Source organism: Eurosta solidaginis, chromosome 4, assembly GCF_040869045.1.
Source record: "Eurosta solidaginis isolate ZX-2024a chromosome 4, ASM4086904v1, whole genome shotgun sequence".
NCBI classification, from domain to species: domain Eukaryota; kingdom Metazoa; phylum Arthropoda; class Insecta; order Diptera; family Tephritidae; genus Eurosta; species Eurosta solidaginis.
In genome coordinates, this window is record NC_090322.1 from 45,202,245 (window position 1) to 45,227,116 (window position 24,872).

At 41.0% G+C, this 24,872-nt stretch overlaps 2 protein-coding genes and 1 long non-coding RNA gene across 9 annotated transcripts; 1 reads left to right on the top strand and 2 right to left on the bottom strand.

Annotated features, from left to right (window-relative positions):
• Positions 1–16,410, bottom strand: LOC137249682 (transcription factor grauzone-like). 3 transcript variants are annotated; one of them, XR_010952482.1, is made up of 7 exons: positions 16,164–16,410; positions 15,639–16,005; positions 13,617–14,058; positions 6,589–6,789; positions 6,144–6,525; positions 5,501–6,082; positions 1–688 (listed from the first exon to the last, which is right to left on the bottom strand). XR_010952482.1 is itself a non-coding variant. In XM_067781413.1 (6 exons), the coding sequence occupies exons 1-6, from the start codon at positions 16,281–16,283 to the stop codon at positions 5,888–5,890; spliced, it is 1,707 nt and encodes a 568-aa protein (XP_067637514.1). In that variant the 5' UTR covers positions 16,284–16,410; the 3' UTR covers positions 1–5,887. The 3 variants fall into 3 exon arrangements, 1 of the variants encoding a protein (XP_067637514.1); XR_010952483.1 differs by having other exon boundaries at positions 1–357; positions 411–6,082; XM_067781413.1 differs by having other exon boundaries at positions 1–6,082.
• A 544-nt stretch (positions 16,411–16,954) lies between these two features.
• On the top strand, positions 16,955–18,825 carry LOC137247867 (uncharacterized). Of its 2 annotated transcripts, none has more exons than XM_067778801.1 (4): positions 16,955–17,167; positions 17,252–17,459; positions 17,528–18,448; positions 18,515–18,825. In XM_067778801.1, exons 1-3 carry the CDS (start codon positions 17,144–17,146, stop codon positions 18,442–18,444), a joined length of 1,149 nt encoding a protein of 382 aa, XP_067634902.1. In that variant the 5' UTR covers positions 16,955–17,143; the 3' UTR covers positions 18,445–18,448; positions 18,515–18,825. The 2 variants fall into 2 exon arrangements, with proteins under 2 accessions (XP_067634902.1, XP_067634901.1); XM_067778800.1 differs by having other exon boundaries at positions 16,957–17,167; positions 17,225–17,459.
• A 903-nt stretch (positions 18,826–19,728) lies between these two features.
• LOC137247868 (uncharacterized) lies at positions 19,729–24,551 on the bottom strand. 4 transcript variants are annotated; one of them, XR_010951917.1, is made up of 7 exons: positions 24,110–24,551; positions 23,820–24,041; positions 23,452–23,759; positions 22,975–23,373; positions 22,736–22,919; positions 22,547–22,681; positions 19,729–20,705 (listed from the first exon to the last, which is right to left on the bottom strand). It is a non-coding gene; the product is annotated as an uncharacterized lncRNA (long non-coding RNA). The 4 variants fall into 4 exon arrangements; XR_010951918.1 differs by having other exon boundaries at positions 22,736–22,909; positions 23,035–23,398; XR_010951916.1 differs by having other exon boundaries at positions 23,035–23,398.
• Positions 24,552–24,872: the final 321 nt, after the last annotated feature.

Sequence of the window (24,872 nt, forward strand, 5' to 3'; positions counted from 1 at the left end):
TTTTTGACATACGTTTCGGCGATTATAGTTTCAATCATTTAATAAAATGATAGTCGTAAAATATTTATTTCCTTAAAGTTATTTTACAATAATACGACTAGTTAGAGTTAAATATAAACAAATCTAAGTAAAACTAACATTTCGATTAAATTAATTAGTCAAATATTGTAACGCATTTAATTCGCAGTGAAAATCATATATTCTTTTGAAATTTCTGTAAATCGGACTTATGATATAATAGTTAACATTATTTAATGGATAGGGCTTATCCTACATGTCTGGCGTTCCAGGTTCTGTGATCAAAATGGACTGGTTGCATCGGGAGTTCATATTTACAAAACCTGTTTTTAGTGATAACTTTTGAATGGGAAATAATATTTACCCTCCGCCTTCGAACTAATAATACTTACACTAAGAAAAGTATTTTTATCCTTTTTCCCATAATTTTTGAACGCTATTCTACAGTTGTTGGTCCAACTAAAGTTTACCAAAATTTTTGGCACGTTTTTCGTTTTGGCTGGCACATTTTTTGTTCTGGCACCCGCTTCAGCTGGCGCGAGGGATTTATCTGTGATTGTTGCCAGCAACAACTAGAAGATAAATCCCTCGTGAGAGCGAAAATATGAGAGCGTAAACAAAAGATTCGTATCAATGTCATCATTGGTATCAATCTAATCTATGGCATGAGCTATAAAAAAGTGAACATTTATAATAATAAATTAAATTAATCAAATTAAATTAAATATAACAGATAATAGTTAAATATTTATGAATTTTTAGATATAAATCTTAAAACTAAAGAAAAGTAATTAATTAAAATTAAAAGACAGCAGTAGTGATGATAACCTTTGGCTGATTATAGATAGAATAGTATTTAACAAATAAAGAAGACACAGAGAAAGGAAAAAGGACCTAGAAACGAACATTTTAACAACAAGTTTAGATCCAGTTTAAGAGTCGTTAAAAAATGATGTTAGCTCTTGTCGGAGAGTTTAGGGAGATAGCTGTTTATTTGATTACATAGCTCATCGATGGGTTGACCGGGGCCTGTAGCCATTATCGTGCAGTCATCGGTGCAGGATACAATGATGACTCCTTCTGGTGGCGAACGGAGCTTCGATATGTAGAAATCAAAGATAGGGATAGGACCCCACCCTGTGGTACCCCTTGTTTTATGCTTCTGGGTATAGGTGTTACGTTCCTGAATTGCACCAATGCTTGCCGACCAGACAAATAATTTGCGGTCTTCCTTTTGAGACTTGGGGGAAGGATGACTCTTACAGGTTTTTCAGTAACGTGCCGTGGTTGACCGTATCAAAACTTTTGGCAGGTCTAACGCAACGAGTACTGTCCTGTGGTGGGGATTTTGATTTAACTCGCAATTTATCTGTGTTAAAGGCGTTTAGCGCGGTGGTAGTGCTATATAATTTTCGTAAGCCATGCTTATGATTGGCAAGACGCAAGTTTGCAGTGAAATAGGGAAGCAGAATGGCTTCAAGTGTTGTTGTTGTTGTTGTAGCAATGCTCGCCCTACCTAATAGCCGCGACCGATCACAAATTGACATCAATATCCTCTAACTGGAGTCCAAGGAAACTTGCCCTTTCAACAGGGGTGGACCATAAGGAAAGAGGTGTTAGAGGCGTTGGTTCCACATTACAATTGAAGAGATGGTTGGTGTCATGTGGGGACACGTTGCAAGCGGGGCATACATTTTGTATGTCGGGGTTGATTCTGGATAAGAGTTTAACCAGTTACAGTATCCAGAACGAAGTTGAGCAAGAGTGACACGCGTTTCCCTGGGGAGTATGCGTTCCTCTTCCGCGAGTTTTGGATACTTTTCTTTAAGTACAGGATTCACCGGGCAATTCCCGGCATAAAGGTCCGACGCCTGTTTATGGAGTTCACCAAGGACCTGCTTGTGTTTTTTCACTTCATACGGCTGGGTTCTCAGGTGCCGTATTTCCTCAAAATGCTTACGGAGATGACTCCTTAAGCTCCTAGGCGGTGGTGGTTCAGCAATCAGATGTCTGTTGGGATGCCCAGGTTTCTGGGTATTCAACAGGAACTGTTTGGTCAGCATCTCATTTCTCTCCCTGATGGGGAGTATTCTCGCCTCATTATGCAGATGGTGTTCTGGGGACATAAGAAGACAGCCCGTGGCGATTCTGAGAGCAGTATTTTGGCAGGCCTGTAGTTTCTTCCAGTGGGTAATTTTTAGGCTTGGCGACCATATGGGTGACGCGTAGCACGTAATCGGCTGGCTAATTGCTTTGTATGTAGTCATGAGAGTTTCTTTATCTTTTCCCCAGGTACTGCCAGCGAGGGATTTGAGGATTTTGTTACGGCTCTGAATTCTCGGAACAGTTGCGGCTGCGTGCTCACCAAAATGATCCTGATCAAACGTCACACCCAAGATTTTGGGGTGTAGGACAGTCGGTAGCGTAGTGCCATCGACGTGGATGTTCAAAATGGTCGACATTTGGGACGTCCATGTTGTAAATAAGGTCGCGGAAGATTTAGTCGGTGATAAATCCAGGTTTCGCGAGGCGAAAAAACTGGAGAGATCAGGGAGGTAGCCGTTTATTTTATTGCATAGCGCACCGATCTTTGGGCCTGGGCCTGTGGCCATTATTGTGCAGTCATCGGCGTAGGAAACGATTGTGACTCCTTCCGGTGGTGAAGGTAGCTTAGATATGTAGAAATTAAACAAAAGTGGGGATAGGACACCACCCTGTGGCACCCCATGTTTAATTCTCCTTGATTTTGATGTTTCGTTTCTAAATTGCACCGATGCCTGCCGACCACCCAGATAATTTGCGGTCCACCTTTTAAGACATGGGGGAAGGGTAGACCCTTCCAGGTCTTGCAGTAACGAGCCATGGTTGACCGTATCAAAAGCTTTTGATAGGTCTAGCGCTACGAGTACTGTTCTATGGTGGTGGTATTGATTTAAACCGCAATTTATCTGGGTGCTAATGGCATTTAGCGCGGTGGGAGTGCTATGGAGTTTTCTGAAGCCATGCTGATGAGGGGCTAGCTGCAAATTTGCTTGGAAATAAGGGAGCAAAATGGCTTCAAGCGTCTTTGCCACTGGCGATAGGAGAGATATCGGACGATACGACTCACCTATGTTAGCTGGTTTCCCAGGCTTTAGTAGCGGGACCACCTTGGCCATTTTCCATTTCTCGGGTATGACAAAGGTGGAAAGAGACAGGTTGAAGACATGCGCTAAATATTTGAAACCCTCTTTCCCTAGGCTTTTAAGCATCGGCATGGCTATGCCATCTGGGCCCACTGCTTTGGATGGTTTAGCACGACCAATGGCGTCCTCAACCTCTTTAGCGGTGATGGTGATTGGTGACTTCAAGTACTGGCGATAGGAGAGATATCGGGCGATAAGAATCTCCTACGTCAGCTGGTTTCCCAGGCTTTAGTACCGGTACCACCACTTTCCACATGACGAGGGGGACAAGGACAGGTTGAAGACATGCGCTAGATATTTGAATCCCTATTTGGCCAGGCGGCCACCGTGGTGTGATGGTAGCGTGCTCCGCCAACCACACCGTATGCCCCGGGTTCAACCCCCAGGCAAAGCAACATCAAAATTTTAGAAATAAGGTTTTTCAATTAGAAGAAAATTTTTCTAAGCGGGGTCGCCCCTCGGCAGTGTCTGGCAAGCGCTCCGAATGTATTTCTGCCATGAAAAGCTCTCAGTGAAAACTCATCTGCCTTGCAGATGCCGTTCGGAGTCGGCATAAAACATGTAGGTCCCGTCCGGCCAATTTGTAGGGAAAATCTAGAGGAGCACGACGCAAATTGGAAGAGAAGCTCGGCCTTAGATCTCTTCGGAGGTTATCGCGCCTTACATTTATTTTTTTTATTTGCCAAGTTTTTTAAGCATCGACCTGGCTATGCCTTTTGGGCCTACTGCTTTAGATGGTTTAGCATCAACTATGGCATCTCTCTTGGTGGTGATGTCTTGGGAGTGTTATCGATGTTGATGGTCTTTCGCCGGATGCAGGTCCAGTACGTTCCGGTACAAATCCCGACCATATCGGGAACGATTTGTTATGATCACATGCGACCTTCTAGGCCATACCGCCCTCCCACCCCCTAGATCCATAAGGAGTTCGGGGTCGCAAGACCCTTGGTTGTTAATGTAACAGGATTTGCTACGGATAGGTGAGGTTGACAATTGGGTTTATAGAAGCTATAAATTGCGCTGGCAACCTTAAAGGGTTGCGCTACACAACCCCTTGAATCTATTTGGTATTTTAGTCGCCTCTTACGACAGTCATACCTACCGCGGGTATATTCTTACCCCCTAACCCTCTGGAGGTAGCCAGGGTCGTGCTGTCTTATGGGGTCACGTTCTCCTGCTAGAGTTGACGCGGATTCGAAGTCCTAGGGAAAGCATGTGCTAGTGCCGGAATGAGGGGGAGAAGAAGACCGGGGACCGGGGCTGATGCTCGGCACTGCTACCTTCTCTGCTACTCTTCCCCCAGCGGGTTAGGGGATCAGAATATACCCGCGGTATGTATGCCTGTCTTAAGAGGCGACTAAAATACCAGATTCAAGGGGCTGTGTAGCGCAACCCTTCGGTTGCCAGCGTAATATACAGCTTCTCCAAACCCAATTGTCAACCTCACCTATCCGCAGCGAATCTTGTTTCACTAACAGACGAAGCTCTGGCGACCCCAAACTCCTCATGGAACTTGGGGTGGGGATGGAAGGATGGCTTGAAGGTTTAAAGTGGCCATATAAATCGTTCCCGAGATGGTCGTGCTAGCACCTTAATGGTGATGTGTTACCGGAACGTACCGGATCTGTATCCGGCAAAGGACCATCACATCGATAACACTCCCCAAAGCCTTCGGGGAGCAACCTTATCGCTACAACAACAAAAACAACCTACTCTACTACGGAGATTGTAGTTATGGGTAGGAGCGGCCGTATGAGCTGGTAGCGAACTTGAGGCGCAGACTACGGGACGCCCTTGGGCGTGAGAAGCAAGGTGCCACAAAAGATTTGTAAAATTTACGGGGACGACGGGTTTTGGGGTCTAACCCAGAACACCTCGTGCGATGTAACCATCTCTTACAGGTGACACACGGGCAAGAGTGTGACAGTCCTGAAAATCTTTTCCGGCACACACAGGAAAACCATTTCTGTGGACCGGGATCAGGTACTGGCCCGGATTGGGTTCTACACTTTCTCGGAGCAGCAGAATATGGCGCAGTCCCGCTACAAGCATCTGCTGAGAGAATGACAATTTGTGGAAGATACGCGATAAATTAAATGGGGTTACACTGAAATGACAGTCCTTGGTCGGGAATAATCCCGATGCGCTCCATACATGGTACATAAAACCAGCTGCCTTGGATACTGTCACAGGTCAAACAGTAACAAATCAAACCCCACATAGGTAATGTATGTCCTGCATGCTATGTGTCCCCACATGACATCAACTATCTTTTTAAATGGTAATGTGGAACCTACTTGTAACAGGAAGATGCCGATGGTCCAACCTTTTTGAAGCTGATAGTTTCCTTAGACTCCCGTCAGAGGACTTTGATGAAGCACTGAGTGTGATCGTTGTTTATAAACTGTTTCCGGCAAATGCAGCAAAACACTTCTCTGGGCTGGGGTTAGGTTCAACACCTTCCTGGAAAAAGAGAATATGGAGCAGTCCCGCTGCAACGATCTGCTCTATGATGATTTGTGGAAGGGACGCAACATCGGAATCATACAGGTCGGATTGATATATACAATGAAGCAGTAAAAATTTTTGTAAAACAGTATTCTTAATTAAAATACTAAAGATGATCAAAGAAATATAAGATTAAATACATTTAAAAGTGATACACTGTTAGCCCTTCTCTCATTTTAAATATGTTTACCACTAGAAGGTAATATATTGAGTAAGCTTTTGGTAACAGCATTTGGTTGAGAACGATTCCGCACCCACTCTTGTGAATGATTATTGACCTTATGCTTATGCATATTGCCATGCGATCGAAATGTTTTGGGACAAAACGAGCAGGTATATAAATGAGTGCCAGTATGAGTAGTTTCATGTTCCTGAAGAGAAAGCAATTTAATGTTTTAATTTTAAGCAAGTCTGTTTAACAATAATCATTACTTTAAGTGCACGCGGGTTTTTGAATTCTTTACCGCACATCGTACATGTAAAAACTTTGTCTGAATGATGATAACGAATATGAGCCGAAAGGGCATGGCGAGTGTTCTTTTCCATGCCACATTGGGGACACTTGAATTCTTGTCCAGATTCTTGGTCACGGTGTACAATCATATGCTTTTTTAGGCAACGTGTATTTTTCAACCATTTTAGACAAATTTTACATTGTTCTTCGGGACGAGGTGTTTCATTATGTATGGCCTCCATATGAGATACAAGATTTTGTGCTGTTTTGAAACACTTGCCACAAATTTCGCAGACAGAATCATATGTATTCAAATGTACTGCCTTTTCATGTTGCCTTAAAACTGCTGAATTTATGAATCTAAAAAAGTAAATATTTAGTAAAAGAAAGTTAATTCGCTGACATAAAATTTGGTAGCAGTACCCTTTGTTACACGTTGTGCAAACAAAATTTTTTGTAGTTGTATGTCTAGATCTTATATGATAATCTAAAATATATTGTTTCGCAAACTTTCGGGGACACAATTTGCAAGGATACAGTAAACTCTCCGTGTTGGGATGTATTGTATCCATATGATTTTGATAGTTGTTCCGACTTGCTAATTGTTTATTGCATAGCGTGCACCTAAAATTTGAGAAATCAAAAATAAGTAGAATGATTATGAATTTGATATGAAATTGTTTATTTAATAACATAATCGCTGAAGGGTTAATAAAATAATTCGTCAAGTTTTCTGCATTAAAGCACATATTCAACTCAATCTTCCAAACAAAACACAAAATTTTTTACTACCTCATTATTGCTTTATTGATGCCTAATGGAGTCAAAAGTCTAGTCGTTTTTATACTCAGCGTGCTTTGCACACAGAGCATATTAACTTTGATTGGATAACGGTTGGTTGTACAGGTATAAAGGAATCAAAATCATCAGTATCGAAAAAAAATTTGATTGAGCCATGTCCGTCCGTCCGTCCGTCTGTCCGTTAACACGATAACTTGAGTAAATATTGAGATATATTCACCAAATTTGGTACACGAGCTTATCTGGACCCAGAATAAATTGGTATTGAAAATGAGCTGAATCGGATGATAACCACGCCCACTTTTTATATATATAAAATTTTGGAAAACACAAAAAACCTGATTATTTAGTAAATACACCTAGAATGTTGAAATTTGACATGTGGACTGATATTGAGACTCTTGATAAAAAAAAAAAGTTTAAATGGGCGTGGCTCAACCCACTTGTGATAAAATCAATTTTACAAATATTATTAATCATAAATCAAAAATCGTTAAACCTAGCGTAACAAAATTCGGCAGAGAGGTTGCCTTTACTATAAGGAATGCTTTGAAGAAAAATTAACGAAATCGGTTAAGGACCACGCCCACTTTTATATAAAAGATTTTTAAAAGGGTCGTGGACGAATCGAATAAGCCATATCTTTGCAAAAAAGAGCTTTATATCAATGGTATTTCATTTTCCAAGTGGATTTATAACAATAAATAGGAAAAACTTCAAATTTTTAAAAATTGGCGTGGCACCACCCCTTTTATGACTAAGCAATTTTCTATATTTCGGGAGCCACAATTCGAAGAAAAATTAACATATCGTAATGAAATTGTGTACACATATTTTCCTTATAGCAGAAAATATTTCTACTAAAAATGGACTGGATCGGTTAAAGACCATGCCCACTTTTATATAAAACAAGTTTAAAAGGGTCGTAGACTAGAATAATAAGCTATAACTTAGCAAAAAATAGTTTTGAATCAATGATATTTTACTTATAAAGTTTTATTGTAAGAGGAAATGGGGATATTTTTTTTTTAAATGGGTTGTTGTTGTTGTTGTTGTAGAAATGCTCGCCCCACCCAAAAGTCGCGACCGATCACAAATTGTCATCAATATCCTCTAACGGGAGTCCAAGGAAACTTGCCGTTTCAACAGGGGTGGACCATAAGGAAAGGGGTGTTAGAGGCGTTGGTTCCACATTACAATTGAAGAGATGGTTGGTGTCATGTGGGGACACGTTGCAAGCGGGGCATACATTTTGTATGTCGGGGTTGATTCTGGATAAGAGTTTAACCTGTTACAGTATCCAGAACGAAGTTGAGCAAGAGTGACACGCGTTTCCCTGGGGAGTATGCGTTCCTCTTCCGCAAGTTTTGGATAATTTTCGTTAAGCACTGGATTCATCGGGCAATTCCCGGCATAAAGGTCCGACGCCTGTTTATGGAGTTCACCAAGGACCTGCTTGTGTTTTTTCACTTCATACGGCTGGGTTCTCAGCGCCGTATTTCCTCAAAATGCTTACGGAGATGACTCCTTAAGCCCCTAGGCGGTGCTGGTTCATCAATCAGATGTCTGTTGGGATGCCCAGGTTTCTGGGTATTCAACAGGAACTGTTTGGTCAGCATCTCATTTCTTTCCCTGATGGGGAGTATTCTCGCCTCATTATGCAGATGGTGTTCTGGGGACATAAGAAGACAGCCCGTGGCGATTCTGAGAGCAGTATTTTGGCAGGCCTGTAGTTTCTTCCAGTGGGTGATTTTTAGGCTTGGCGACCATATGGGTGACGCGTATTACGTAATCGGCTGGCTAATTGCTTTGTATGTAGTCGTGAGCGTTTCTTTATCTTTTCCCCAAGTACTGCCAGCGATGGTTTTGAGGATTTTGTTACGGCTCTGAATTCTCGGAACAATTGCGGCTGCGTGCTCACCAAAATGTAGATCCTGATCAAACGTCACACCCAAAATTTTGGGGTGTAGGACAGTCGGTAGCGTAGTGCCATCGGCGTGGATGTTCAAAATGGTCGACATTTGGCCGTCCATGTTGTAAATAAGGTCGCGGAAGATTTAGTCGGTGATAATGCCAGGTTTCGCGAGGCGAAAAAACTGGAGAGATCAGGGAGGTAGCCGTTTATTTTATTGCATAGCGCATCGATCTTTGGGCCTGCGCCTGTGGCCATTATTGTGCAGTCATCGGCGTGGGAAACGATTGTGACTCCTTCCGGTGGTGAAGGTAGCTTAGATATGTAGAAATTAAACAAAAGTGGGGATAGGACACCACCCTGTGGCACCCCTTGTTTAATTCTCCTTGGTTTTGATGTTTCGCTTCTAAATTGCACCGATGCCTGCCGACCACCCAGATAATTTGCGGTCCACCTTTTAAGACATGGGGGAAGGGTACACCCTTCCAGGTCCTGCAGTAACGAGCCATGGTTGACCGTATCGAAAGCTTTTGATAGGTCTAGCGAACGAGTACTGTTCTATGGTGGGGGTATTGATTTAAACCGCAATTTATCTGGGTGCTAATGGCATTTAGCGCGGTGATAGTGCTATGGAGTTTTCTGAAGCCATGCTGATGGGGGGCTAGCTGCAAATTTGCTTGGAAATAAGGGAGCAAAATGGCTTCAAGCGTCTTTGCCACTGGCGATAGGAGAGATATCGGACGATACGACTCACCTATGTTAGCTGGTTTCCCAGGCTTTAGTAGCGGGACCACCTTGGCCATTTTCCATTTCTCAGGTATGACAAAGGTGGAAAGAGACAGATTGAAGACATGCGCTAAATATTTGAAACCCTCTTTCCCTAGGCTTTTAAGCATCGGCATGGCTATGCCGTCTGGGCCCACTGCTTTGGATGGTTTAGCACGACCAATGGCGTCCTCAACCTCTTTAGCGGTGATGGTGATTGGTGACGCGCTGAATTTGTGTTTATGTGCGTGTCTATTGGCTCTCCGTCTATCTTTGTCGACCGTAGGATGCATTATATATTGTCGGCAGAAAGCGCTCGCGCATTTTTTCGCGTCCGACAGCACTTTGTCGCCAAAGGCGATGGAAACTTTGTCTTTGTGCTTAGTCGGATTCGATAGGGACTTTACGGTGGACCAAAGTTTACCCACACCGGTAGAGAGGTTACAACCTCTTAGGTGCTCCTCCCATTTCGCCCGCTTATGTTCATCCACAAGCAATCTGATGCGTTGGTTTATATCCCTTATTTGGGGGTCGCCTGGATCAAGCTGTCTTATAAGGTCACGTTCTCTCGCTAAGTTTGCGGCCTCCGCCGGGAAGTGCGGCCGGATTTCGGGAATTCTCCCGGCGGGAATGAAATGTGCCGAGGCGGATTTAATGACCTTACGGAAGGCACGCTCCCCTTGGCGGGCATCAGTCGGGATAGGGAGGGCAGCAAAGCGGCTGTGTGTAAAGGATTTATATTCTCCCACTTTCCTTTTGGGAAGTTTATGAAAGTGCGTTTTTCAGTGACGATGAAGTCGGCGGTACTTACTTACTTAATTGGCGCTTAACCGTCTAAACGGTTATGGCCGTCCAACAAGGCCCGCCAGTCGCTCCTTCGCTCCGCCAACCGGCGCCAATTGGTCACGCCAAGGGAGTTTTAATCGTTTTCCACCTGGTCCTTCCAACGGAGTGGGGGCCGCCCTCTACCTCTGCTTCCATAGGCGGGTTCCGATAGAAACACTTTCTTGGCCGGAGCATCATCTTTCATTCGCATAACATGGCCTAGCCAGCGCAGCCGCTGCGTTTTAATTCGCTGGACTATGTTGATGTCTGCGTATACCTCGTACAGCTCATCATTAAATCTTCTTCGGTACTCGCCATCGCCAACGCGTAGAGGTCCATAAATCTTTCGAAGAACTTTTCTCTCGAACACTCCCAAAGCCGCTTCATCTGCTGTTGTCATGGTCCATGCTTCTGCCCCATATAGCAGGACGGGTACGATAAGTGACTTGTAGAGTATGATTTTCGTTCGCCGAGAGAGGACTTTACTTTTCAATTGCCTACCTAGTCCAAAGTAGCATTTATTGGCAAGATTGTTTCTTCGCTGGATTTCAGTGCTGATGTTGTTGCTAGTGTTGATGCGGCGGTACGCTCAAGCGAAATAAGTATGGGCAGGTGGTCGGATGCCAATGTTACCATCGGCTGCCAGTTGACGCAGTTTACGAGTTCTGCGCTCACGATTGTGATATCTGGCGAGCTGTGACAGCTTCCTACCATACGTGTGGGGCGTCTCCGTTTATTGTGCAAAACGTCGTTTCTTCTATTTGATCCGCCAACATCTCACCCCTACTGTCCGCCCGCAAGTTTGAATGCCATAGATCATGATGGGCATTGAAATCACCTAAGATAATGCGATTGTTGCCAGTGAGTAAGGCCCTGATATTAGGGCGGTATCCACTGGGGCAACAGGTGGCAGGAGGGATGTATATGTTGATGATTTCTAGGTTTGCATCGCCTGATCGGACAGATAGGCCTTGACGTTCTAAGACAATGTCCCTGCGGTCGATGCCAGGATTAAATATATAATATTGCACAGAGTGGTGTATGATAAACGCGGGACCGCCTCCATTTCCGCTCTCGCGGTCTTTCCTGTGGACGTTATACCCAGAGCAGGTCTGCAATGGAGATCTTGCTGTGAGTTTAGTCTCTTGAATCGCAGCAATGCGGATGTTCTGCCGCTTCATGAAATCGACCATCTCCGTAATCTTCCCAGTTAGTCCATTAAAGTTTAACTGCAGAATTCTGAAGTGCATAAGGGGAGACGTCGCCACTCTGGGGGTAAGTGACGGGTGACTACGCCTGGGTTGTGGAAGGCCAGGACGCAATTGCTGTTGTGGCCCTGGGACTGGGCGTCCTTGGGCAAGCATTGGGGTACCCGGATGATTTTGGGGTACCCGGATAATTTGGGCTTGCGACCTGGTAACATGGCGCGATGAAACCCGTCGGGGGGTTGCCGTCGCGGAGACCAGAACATCTAGGAAAGTGGCACCACCCAAGGCAGGAGCTGCATTGGGCGGATGTCGCAAACCTATATATTCTGTGCTGGCAGACGGTGCAAACGGAGGTAGGGACTAAGAGTCTGTTTCCCTGACCTGCACGATTGCTGCCGGAAAAGAGGGGGGGGGGGGGAGAAGACGGGGGCAGGGGCTGATGCTCAGCATTGCTACCATCTCTACTACGAAGGTTGTAGTTATGAGTGGTATCAGCTGTTTGAGTTGTTGGCGCCGTGGGGCGCGAGCAGCAGCGGGTACTTGCTGTGGCTTGCTGAGCAGCGGGGCTGCTGGAAGGTAGGGGGGGGGGGGGGGGGGGCGCTAAGGCGTAGACTACGGGACGCCCTTGGGCGTGAACAGCAAGGAGCCACAAAAGATTTATAAAAGTTACGTGGACGTCGGGTTTTGGGATCAAGCCCAGAACAACCTGTCCGATGCAACCATCCCTTGCACGAGACACACTGAACAGAGTATGACCGTCCTAAAAAGATTCTTTTCCGGCAGATGCAGCAAAACCATTTCTCAGGACCGGGGTCAGGAGACGGACCCGGATTGGATTCGATGCCTTCCCGGAGTAAGAGAATATGGAGCAGTTCTGCTGCAAGGAGCTGCTGGGAGGATGACAATTTGTGGGAGGGACGAAACAAATTAGATGGGGTCACACTGAAATGACAAGTCCTTGGTCGGGAAAAATCCCGAGTCGCTCCGGACGTGTTATGTAGAAAAGTAATTTATCTGAAATGAAATGTACAATTGAAGCTCACGCTGAGTATATAATGTTTGGTTACACCCGAACTTAGACACTCTTACTTGTTTTATATTTATTTTCTCCTTTTCTTACATTTTCTCGGTGTCTTAACTTCTCTGTTAAGTTTTACGCTTGTAGCTCTATTGGAACTTACATGAAAATCAATCCCAAAATTCCATCCGTTCCGGTTGATTTTTCTAAATATCTCAGTCCGTGAGCCCGTTTGCGAATATTTTTGTATCGTGTCATCGGCTGTCATCGACCTCTGAATTATGTTTGAAATTTCAAGTCCCTATCTCATCGAGAAGTTACTTAAAAGCAGGTTTGAAAATTTTCAAATTCTTATCTAATTATTTCGATCCGTGCGCCACCTAACGGAATATTTTTCTCTTTTTATTTCTTTGTCACGGTGTGTTAACCTGTCTCTGAGGTTTCATGTTTGTAGTTCAATAGAAGTTACTTTAAAATCGATCTCAAAACACCAAATTTCCAAATTCTTATCTAAATATTTCGATCCGTGCGCCACCCGAACTTAGCCTTCCTTACTTGTTTTTTTTTTTTTTAACTAATTATTTAATCAAACAAAATTGTACCAATTTTTTCGTTAGCTCGCCTAGAAAAAAATTTAAAAAAATTTCAATTCAAAAGATCAACAAATTTAACAACAGCTCTTCCCGCTTAATTTTTTGTTTGTTTTTTTTTTTTTGTTTTTTCAATTCCATTTTTTTCTAAGCAAGCAGAAAAAGTTTAGAGAAAAAAACCCCAAGATTCCCTGAAGCTTTTGTGAGAAATCGGTTTAGCATAGCTCTTAAATCTTACGAATATTTGTGATTACTCACATATGTAAAAATCTTCAAGTAACTTAACTATCAACTTAATTATTGATAGGAATACGTCTTTAAGTAATGCTTACTTGAAAAAGTCGGGGTCCTTATGCAGTTTCAAATGATCTACATATAATGTTCGTTTCCGATAACTATTCCCGCAACATGGTATATAACCTACGCAGTTATGTGCCTGCCGAAAATGCTTTTTTAAATCATTGAAGTCTATGAGGGTTTGAGAGCATAAGCAACAACTTAATTGTGTATTTTCGGCTATAAATTGGTCTAACTCTTTTATTATAGCTTGGGTATCGTGTTTTTTTGCATTTTTTTCTTCAGCTTTACTAGCTTTACCGCAATCATTTTCCTCTGAAATTTTTTCTTCCGCATCATTTCGCTGACCTCTCTTTTTTGATGGCAGAGTTTTCTTTAAAATAGTTTTAGTTATAGGTTTAGCTGCTATAAGTTTTATTTTGGTGTATTTTCGTTTTTTAGTGGTTTTCGATTCCAACGCATTTTCTTCTGATGTATCTAGAATTCGACAAGTAAAATTAAAATAAAAAATTGGCTTAATGTTCCATTAGTGAACCATTGACGATTCCGGGCAAAATATAAAATTTGTTATGGAATTTGATGGAAAAATTAGTGTACGGTTCCTTTTTTGATATTTATTACTCCCATCAAATTATGTAAACTTTTCCCTAGAATTGGATCAGGTCCAGTATGAAATTGTGGGTTAGGTTACGTTGTTGTTGTTGTTTTTGTAGCAGTGCTTCGCCCGCTACCGCTTAGGTAGAACTGGCCTGTCAATAAAGACCTCACATAGACTGATTGTGTCCATAGTGTTACCAGAATTTGTTTGACGACCAAACGGAGAACCGCAATCAGGTGCAAAGACATAAGTAGTAGAATGACTTCGTCCTCTTGGCAAACACTAGCAGTTTTCTAGGATCGGGCATAATTGCTTCCTCGAGCTCACACTTACTACACTTGCTGTTATTGATGAGGCCTAATTTATAAGCATGTGACACCAGGAAGCAGTGTTCAGTCAGTATGCCCATCGTGAGCCTTAAGTAATTTCTCTTCAGAAATATGAACCACTTTGTGAGTCTAATATGCGGCTTTTGCCCACGCCTTTCCTGCTTGCTGGATCATATGCAACTGTTGTTGTTGTAGTAGTGCTTCGCCCCATCCAATAGGTGCGACCAAGGACGCAACAAATTAAATGGGGTTACACTGAAATGACGGCCGTTGGCCGGGAAAAATCCCGGGTTGTTGTTGTTGTTGTAGCAGTGCTTTGCCCCACCTAACAGCCGCGACCGATCCCAAATTGTCATCAATATCCTCTAACGGGAGTCCAAGGAAACTTGCTGTTTCAACAGGGGTGGACCATAATGAAAGGGGTGTTAGATGCGTTGGTTCCACATTACAATTAATGAGATGGTTGGTGTCATGTGGGGACACATTGCAAGCGGGGCATACATTTTGTATGTCGGGGTTGATTCTGGATAGGTAAGAGGTTAACTTGTTACAGTATCCAGAACGAAGTTGAGCAAGAGTGACCCGCGTTTCTCTGGGGAGTATGTGTTCCTCTTCCACAAGTTTTGGGTACTTTTCTTTGAGTACTTTATTCACCGGGCAATTCCTGACATAAAGGTTCGACGCGTTTGTGGAGTTCACCAAGGACCTGCTTGTGTTTTTTTTTGCTTCATACGGCTGGGTTCTCAGGTGCCGTATTTCCTCAAAATGCTTACGGAGAAACAACAAAAATCCCGAGTCACTCCGGTACATAGAACCGGCTGCCTTGGGAAGCGATCATATGCAATTCCTGTCCCTTTTTGATTTCTTCCAAACGGTTTGAGACGTATACCAAGTTGGGATTAAATTAAATCAAATATTAATTATAATTAAGACCCGGCAGGGTGAGGAGTGGAGCCCCTCTATACACAAATAAACATTTTTTATGTGCAAAAACTAGAAGCCCCCGGAAAAAAATATTAGTTTTGGCTTCTAGGAGGATCCCTCTACAAACTCTTATTTATGATTTTTTCAAAGCGTGGTGCACTAATGGAAAATTTTATCTTTTTCTTTTATATTCAAAATATACTAACCGTCATCAGCTGCAATACTTAATGGACCATCAAATGCATGTCTATCCATTGATGTGTCGTCATTTTTCATTTCAACTGCTTCAAAGTCCAAACCCTCAACAAATGTGACTGGTTGTTCAACAACGAAGTCTATTTCCGGCTCGCGTAGTTCAATAACTTTACTTTCAATATACGTGTTTATATTTTGTGCATTTCCATCTTCTTCGACGTCGTCATCTTCAATGTCTTTTTTTATTTTCGTGGAGACCAACTGTGTTTGCAGGGTTTTTTGCTTTTCGTCTATACTTAACCAAAATTTATCGAAATCAAATAAACATTGCCAGCATTCTGCGCAAATTATGGTAGAAATAATATCTTGCGGATGGACCTGTTGTTAAATACAAAGAAAGTAGTGAATACTGCCCGACAAATCTGTGGTCATAAACGATAACTGCCGAAGTCCTATGTAAAAGCATAGGACTTGGCTGTTAATGCTTGTGGCCACATATATATTGGTAACATAATTTTGGATTATCCGATTCCTACCTCGATGTGAAAGTACTTGGTAATGGTTTTTGCGATTTCCGTTTCCCCATTTTCAGAGAAAATCTCAAAGCTTTTACTTGATTCATCCAGACATAAACGGCAAATCATTTCTAATGACATTGTACATAGCAGTTGGGCCTAGATTATATGTATTTATTTACATCTCTTGTTCTTCCATAAATATCATCGATAGCTTTTTATAACTTTTTCCCATTGTGAATTCTACAAGTGAAAAATCTTTCTATTCCTCCATTGCCATACCTACCTGCCAAATAATCGCTGACAGCGATAACGGCTGTCGCGAATGGCCAGAGAAGGGGGGGCATTGTTTACTATATAGTTTGGCAGCTTAAGTAGAGGTTATGTTGCGAATAGAGTGGAAGGCAGTGGACTAGGCAGTCGAATGTCATATAATGAAGGAATGGTGTTCGGAGATTTTTCAAAGTTAAAAAAACAAAATGATAAAGGCTTTAACATAAATAAAACTATTGTTTTAATAACAACAAAAACGCCATATTTATTCTGTATACATAAATTTGTAAGGATTATCTCACTTTAAAATTTGAATTAAATAATCTAAAGTTTTGTTTTGAAATTGAGTCGAGAACTGTGCGTGTGAATGTGCGAATTTTCACCGATCAGCTGTTAGTTGCGCTACTTGGTAAAATTTACAATAGCCGCGTTCTATTCTAAGCGAGTGCGAAAAGAACGCCAAACTCGGTTAAAATTTCCCTCCATGTATTTAACAACACTGGTAACATTTCAGCTGTCAAAATCATCTGTTGTTTATTATTGACGTTTTCTTTGTTTAAGCACGAAAATTAAAACATTTTTGTAAATTATAATATTTGTTGTGTTTTGAACACCTATCTTGGCGCCTTTTTTATATTTTCGTTGCAAAACTCGTGAAATTTGCAATACAACGTTTTTGAAAACTTACTGGCAATAAATAAGCAAAATACTAATAAAAGAAAAGCAAAATGAGTGCTCCGGAAAACTATTTGGTAAATTACTAATTAATTAAAGAAATTAGAAAGAAATAAGGTGTAGTAATCTTTCAGATTGAATTTCTTCTCTTGGATGACCAGAGTGAATTGCGTGCCCGTAGGCAGGAAGAAGTTGTCGACGAAATCTTGGATGCTGTTTTCGCAAGTTCCAGCTCCTCTGAGGACTCTGACACCGAAAACGAAGATCATGTAAAGTGCGAAAATTTCGAAGCGACTCTTGATGCGATGAATCAGAAAGATTTTAAGATGCACATGAGACTGAAACGTGAAACTGTGGAATACCTTATTAGTAATATCCAATAGATTATTCATATAAGTTTGTAAATACTAAATCACTTAAATTATTTTTCCTTTTAGTGAGATATTCCAATTATGCCCCTGATCCATCTAGCGGTGGAAGGCCACCAGCTACGGCCCAAAAGTCTGTATATATGTATATTTGGTACGTGAGCAACACAGTGACCTTCAGACAACTAGGTAATTTGTTTGGGGTGGCTCAGTCGGCAGCGTGGTCAGTAGTGCAGCGAGTTGCTACTTTTTTGGTGTCCATAGCCGATGAACACATAAAGTGGCCACAAGGGGCTTATTTGCATGAAAATGCAGAACAATTTCGTGAAAAGAAACGTATTCCGGGTGTAATTGGGGCAATCGATTGCACACACATTGCCATTAAGGGACCAAAGAATTGTAAGGAAATGTACTTTAATAGGAAGAAAGCATACAGCATAGTGGTTCAAGCCGTAGTCGATTGTAACAAAAAATTTATTGATATTACCTGTGGTGAACCAGGATCGCTTCACGATTATAGGGTACTAAGACGATCCAAACTCTTTGAAGACGCAGAAAGTCATTATGAGGAAATGTTTCCCAACTCGCATTTCATCATAGGAGATTCCGCGTATCCTTCGAACAAGTGGATAGTATCACCGTTCAAAGACTATGGAAATTTAAATGATGCGCAAAGAAAGTTCAACGAAATACTTTCATCTACACGAATGGTAGTTGAAAACGCATTTGGTTTGTTGAAAGGCAGATTTCGGAGGCTTTTAATGTTTACAGAGCAAACTGACCTTAAGATGATAACTAACATAGTAGTCAGCGTATGCGTTTTGCATAACATTTGCATTTCTTTTGACGACTTGTATGACATGAACGAACAAAGTACAGACACCCTATTCGCTACTGAGAATGAAAGGGATGAATCCGGTATTGATGAAGCACTTGACAGGAGGCAAAACCTTTTCAACTATTTGATACAGAATCACATCATTTAATGTCGTAAGTGGTTAGCATGAAAAAAATAAATATATACATTTTACTATCATATATATTTTAAAATTTAAGATCAAATCAATGTCAACTATGGCTAAAGGCACCAAACGCTTTTGTCAAATACAAATTGGTTATTTATTGAAAAAACTTTGCAGCACAAGCGACGATACCGATGATGATGGTGACGCTGGTACTACCATTAAGAAAGCCCCTATACGTGGCATGGATGTTGACACCAGTGATTGTATGGTACTATGATTTTATAAAATATTATTATTTTTTTTTAATAATATAACAATTTGTCAACCCTTGTTAAACTAATGAGTTATAAATCAAAAATGATAAGCAGAAAATAAAATTAAATAACATTATATAAACTGTAATAAATGCAGTCCCATATAATTATTTAAATAAGAGATTAGAATTAGTTAGCAACTACGTAAGTATATGTGGATTAGAGGTTTACGCCGATCCTTTTATCGGCGGCGGCAGCGGCGGCGTACTCCGGTATTTTTACTTTAAAAAGCTTGATCTTTCTATTTAAACAAATATTTAGGAAAGGTTTTGTTTGTATTTATTTAAGGAAATCAACGGTTTGACCATTTCGGAAGAGATACATAAAATGGTCACACTTTTGTCTGTATATTTCGGCGTAGTTTGTGGCTCCTTGGCGGTCACACACAAAGGCGACTTACGGTTGCTATTAGTGGTCTTTTAATACTCATGCTTCTAGTGGCACATGTAGCCTCCAGATTTTTCGGCTGTTTTTAGGAGCTACAATTCCCGATGTGCGAACAGTAGCAATCCCGACCACCAGTCGCTACCACACCTGACCCTCACACCATATGACAGCACGGAGGCTATAGGACTGCGACTTCCAACTCATACCTTCGTCGACGTCACTGTCCTAGAAGCTCTTGGTGTAGCTCCGAAGACTTTCCAACGGATGCTTCTGTCGAGCTATACTTCCGAGCTACACCAGAGAAGCACCTTGAAACGTTAGGGAGTGACTATTCGGCCAAGGATGCCGCCCTCGAAATCATAAGCAGTCTAAGTGGATGTCATTGCGACATGGGTATCGTATAATCCTCGGCGCATCTACATAATTAACCTAACCTACCGGTTGTTTATAATCAATCTAAATAATTCGATACATAGAAAAGTGTACTTGTGACACTCTGCAAAGAAACGGTTCATCTGTATAGTTATGCACTATTATTAAAAATACTAAATGCTAAATAGAATGTGTTTTTAAACAAAAAAAAGCTAAAACTTTAAGGCAACTTTTCAATCGTTTTATTCACTTTCTTTCATAACAACATAACATAACAGCATAAACATTTCATACATTTAGTAATTTTTTAAATTAATTCGTTCATCAATTTCATAAAATATAAGGCAATTTACGGATCCTATCTTTTTTAAATTTTTTCAAAACCACCAATTTCATAAAAAACAACCGTTTAAACATATCATACTTCTAGTAGAAATTAAAATTAATTTGTACTTCAATTTCCTAACATATAAAGCAATTTAAAATGAAAGGCAGTGTTTTATGCACACGTTTTTAAGATGAATAAACATCAAACATTTTGATAATGAACTTACACCTGCGAACAGAAAAATAGCAGTCTCAATTCTTAATACATTTCGTCAGTTAAATACTTTTTTTATTTCCGATACTACACGAAAAAACTTCCATGATTTTTTTTAACTGAAGCTATGAAAAACAGTATCGAAAACGTTTTCGAAAAACGCAAAAATTTACCGAAATTTTGAACTTCTTATTTATGGTTCTATGCTTTTTTGGAGTATACAATTTTGTAGCAAAATCAATTTTAGTATAACAAAATTCTCGTTGATTTTTGAAGTTTTTTGAAGGGTGTTTGAGATTTTCTTCTATACAAATTGTGAAACAGTTTTTTTATGAAAGAAAATTTTAAAGACTTTTCGGTAAAAAAAATACTCAAAAATCAATGCAATATAAAAATAAAACTTGTACTTTGTTATACTAAAATTGACAAAATTGTATACTCAAAAAAGTTTTAAGAACACCAAATAAAAAGTTCAAATTTAGGTAAAATATTTGATATTTTGATTCTTTTTGAAGTGTAACATTTGTAAACAGTTGGGTTTCTCTGCTGTCACCATCACCACTAGAGAGCTATTGAAGAGACGCTCCGAGTCACGCTGTGGCCACCTTGTCACACTTACTGACGGAGATAATGCGAAGCCATCTTTACCATCTAATAAGTAAATTGCACTGTAGAGGAAGAAACATTTTATAAAATTTAATAAAATCAAAAAATGATAATTGTTTTAAAATGGGATAAATTATTGTATGTTAAAGTATAGCGAAGTTTGAATAGGTCTCATTCTTCATTCTTAGAAACATGTACGAAGGTACCTCGTAAGATATTAAAAATCCTCAACGCTTTTTTGCAATAACTTAAAAAAAAACTCATATTCAAATTTCTGTTTAACTTCTTCATATCAATAGCTACCTTTACCACCAGGAGGAGTCACTATTGCTTCTACGCCTATGCTATTGTTTCCTATATCGATGAGCTTTGTAATAAAATAAACAGCTATCTCCCCAATCTCTCCCTCACTAGGGTAGGCACCTTGTCGTTGGTGTGAGGGCTTAGCCGATCTCCATAGCGCCCGACTATGAGGCGGAGCTGTTTAGGACTGGCATCTACGCCGTTTCGCCTCACAGGAGGGCGGCGGGATGTCGGTGACCAAGAACTGTAAGTCGAAGGCAGGTATAATGGTGTGAAGATGATAGCGTGCTGTGAGTCGCACATAGGAACACCCGGCACAACAGTTACAAGAGGCTGAATGGGGGCTTCGAACACTGTAAACCAAAAGGGCAAGGGGAGAACGACGACGTCACGATGAAGGTGCTGGAGGGGGACAAGCAGCCCATTGGTGCTGCGAGTCCTACAGATAAACCTCCAACACAGTAAAGTGGCGTCGAGCGAACTCCGGGGAAGATCGGTCACGTGTATCCCAAAGATTATAGACCCAATAGCTTAACATCATTTCTACTCAAAACCTTTGCTGATAGATGTGTACATAAAGTCCAACGTGGATGAAAAGCTGCTCTCCACAACACAACAGGCGTACACCAAAGGCAAGTCAGTAGACACCGCATTGCATAGGGTGGTAATAAGCATAGAAAAAGCCCTGGAATATAAGGAATATGCTCTAGAAGTCTTCTTAAGCATTGCCGGGGCTTTCAACAGTGTTTCTAAATGGGCGATTATGGGTGGTCTTAATTACGTTGAAGTAAATCCAGCCATACCCAGATGGATCGACTGCATGTTAAACTGCAGTAAGATTACATCGCAATGGGGATTGTACGCGGCCACGAAATTAGAGGACAGGGGCACTCAGGGAAGGGTGCTATCACCTCTGCTGTGGACTCTGGTCATTAACCAACTGCTCACGGGATTCTACGAGGGACCAGCAAAACTTACGGTTTACGCAGATGACGTTGCATATGGTCTTGTTTACAAAGAGGAACAAAGTCCCTAAGTTAGGAGGGGCGACCCTAAGGGAGAAACCGTGCACAAAATATCTAGGAATCATCCTAGACAGTAAGCTGTCATGGAAGCTCAACGTGGAGGAGAGGGTGAGGAAGGTTTCAACGGCACTTTATGCATGTAAAAGAATGCAAAAGAACCGGCATATACAATCAGAAGGCACTCAAAAACGATGCCTCAAAACTAACAACCAAAAGCAATAATTATCATTTCACTGACACAAATTTAATAGTTTTTTCTTCGAGAGTTGGAACAATCTTTTCATTATATTACTTAACAATTTAAAGGCTTCATTCTGTATTGCGAACGATAGCTCAGACAAACGATTCGCCTCCAAACGATTTCGTCTAGCAATGGTATTCTCTATCATTTTTGTTCGGTCTTTACGTTTCTAACTAACAGGAAGGCAAAAGTAATTGTCAAGTGATAAGTTGCCATTGTTTAACATAGTGCAAATACACTAGCAATTCGTCTCTGATCCGCAACGAAAGTTCGTTTCGTAATAGAGAATGAGGCCCTAAGATTAGACATTTTTTCAATTTGTATTTTGACTTACCAGCAACAACAGAATCATGTTTAATTGTACACCGCACAATCAATATAGCATCATGTAACGAAGCTCAGTTTCTTCCAAAAATTGTTCGGCACCGCCACGTAAAATCAATGTATATGTTCTAGCATTAACGCAAACCTTAAATAATTATAAACTATGAAAATAAAATCAATGTCAAACCCAAAATCAAACCTTGGAAAATGTTGAAGCGTTCACCACCAACTTGACGTTCTTCAAAGTAATCACAGTGACCCAAAACCCTTGAATTAATATCATTAGCTGTAGTCATAACAGCACCACCACACGCTTTCATTGTACGTTCCAAATCTTTTTCTGGTACACGAACAGCACAGAACACATCACAACCTGAAAAATACTGTGTACCAACATCACCAATTGGTAGTTTAGATAACACAACAATGGCGCCTTACTTAGCTAGTTTATTGTACAGAATACGCCATTCAGCATTCTTGAACATTATCAATACGTACTTCAGATTTATCACGCTCAGCCTTGAATTCCTATTCTATATTTAATAATGCGATTTAAATTTTTTGTATGACATTGGGTCCAACTAAGAAAAGTACAGCGTCCACAACTATTTTAGAAAAGAAATCTTTTTGTTGATGAATAAGTTTGGAGGACATTGCTGTGGCAGCGCATTTTTCCAATAAAGCACGTTGTTGTTCCTTTGATTGGCGCTTCGACATTTACAGCCATGTCATATTTTGGTCATGCATAATTGTAATGCTTTACGTATAGCTTTAATGCATGCACGCCTTCCTCCACATATGGCTTAACTTGTTTTAAGATTTCACCTGCTTCAAGTACTATTGAAGTGGTGCCATCGCCGACCTGATAAGAGAAACATTTTTATTCTACACATTCTAATATAACAAAAAACTTACCTCAGCATCTTGAGATTTGGCGATGTCGACTAGAGTTTTAGGGCTGGATATCCAATAGTTTCATAATGTTTGCACCATCATTTGAAATTGTGGCCTTACCACTGCAATCAAAAATATGCTTGTCCATACTGCGTGGACCCAATGTAGTGCGTACAGCGTCCACAATTGATTGCGAGTCATTGATGTTGGACATGAGTGGCTCATATTCACCCTCAACCGTTCGTGCCATTGGTGAGATGGTAAGTGTAAAGGGCAAAGCTGTTGTTTTTAATAAATCAGCTGTTGCAAGTATGCAATACAAAGAGGACCTGCAAACGAGAAAGATCAATGTAATTGCCAAACAAAACATTAATTTCGAATATCAATACCTAACGTAACGTGGCGAGGAGTTACCCTGATCTTCTACCACATATTTTGTGGTCACCAGTGGTGGTAATAAACCCTGTTGATAAGTAATAAAAGCACAACCAGCGCCATTTTGATTTTCAAAGATAACCTTATCGGATTTGGCATCTGATCGGGATCTAAATGGCGTTGGGCTTCATCATACTGTTGCGGCTGTTGATATATACCAGTACCAGGTGCAGGTGCTGCTAAAGAAAATAATAGAAAAACAATCATCAGCAATATTTGAAATATATTAGTTGTATTAGCATACCTTATAACCAAGACGTCTGGGTATTGGGGGTTGACCCGGCATGGGTGGCTGCCTGGGCATTGGCGCCTGTCCAGGTTGTGTTGGTGGCATGATTTGACCCATGTAACCACCTGGTGCAGCTGGTTGTTGTAGAGGATGACCTGGCTGCTGAGGTTGTGGAGGATAACCAGGTGAACCAGGTTGTGGTGGATAGCCCGGCTGTTGCGGCATTATGCAGCATAAAATATATATGCAATGAAATGTAATAACAAAAGATTTATTTTCTTTTGTTTTGTTTTGCGCTTTTTGAGTGAAGTTGGCTGCGATAGTTCTATATGTCAAAAAATTTCCTTGGTGTATTTTAAACTTCATTCACAATAGAGCAATATTTTCTATTTTCAACACTACCTCTCAACTCGGTTATTGATTAGCCGACTTCGCGAGGACTGGATAAAATAACCGAGTTAGTGTTGTTGCTTTGAATGTAATTCGATAAATAAGCGAGTGTTCTTTTCGTGCTCGCTTAGAATAGAAGGCGCCTAATGATGGGGGAATTATTTTGATATTTTTTGCCACGATTTTCAAACTTTTGTTGATTTGTAGGGGTAGAGGGGGTCCTAAAAATCACAAAATTAACATCCGCAACTCAAGGAAACTCTTAGTTTATGAAATATAAGCTTTTTAATTTCCAAATTTAGTAAAATTTCAACTTAAGTCCTGCACTTAAAATTCGGGTCGTAAATGTCGATAGCGGTATCAAAAGACGCGTATTTGCGTCAAGATT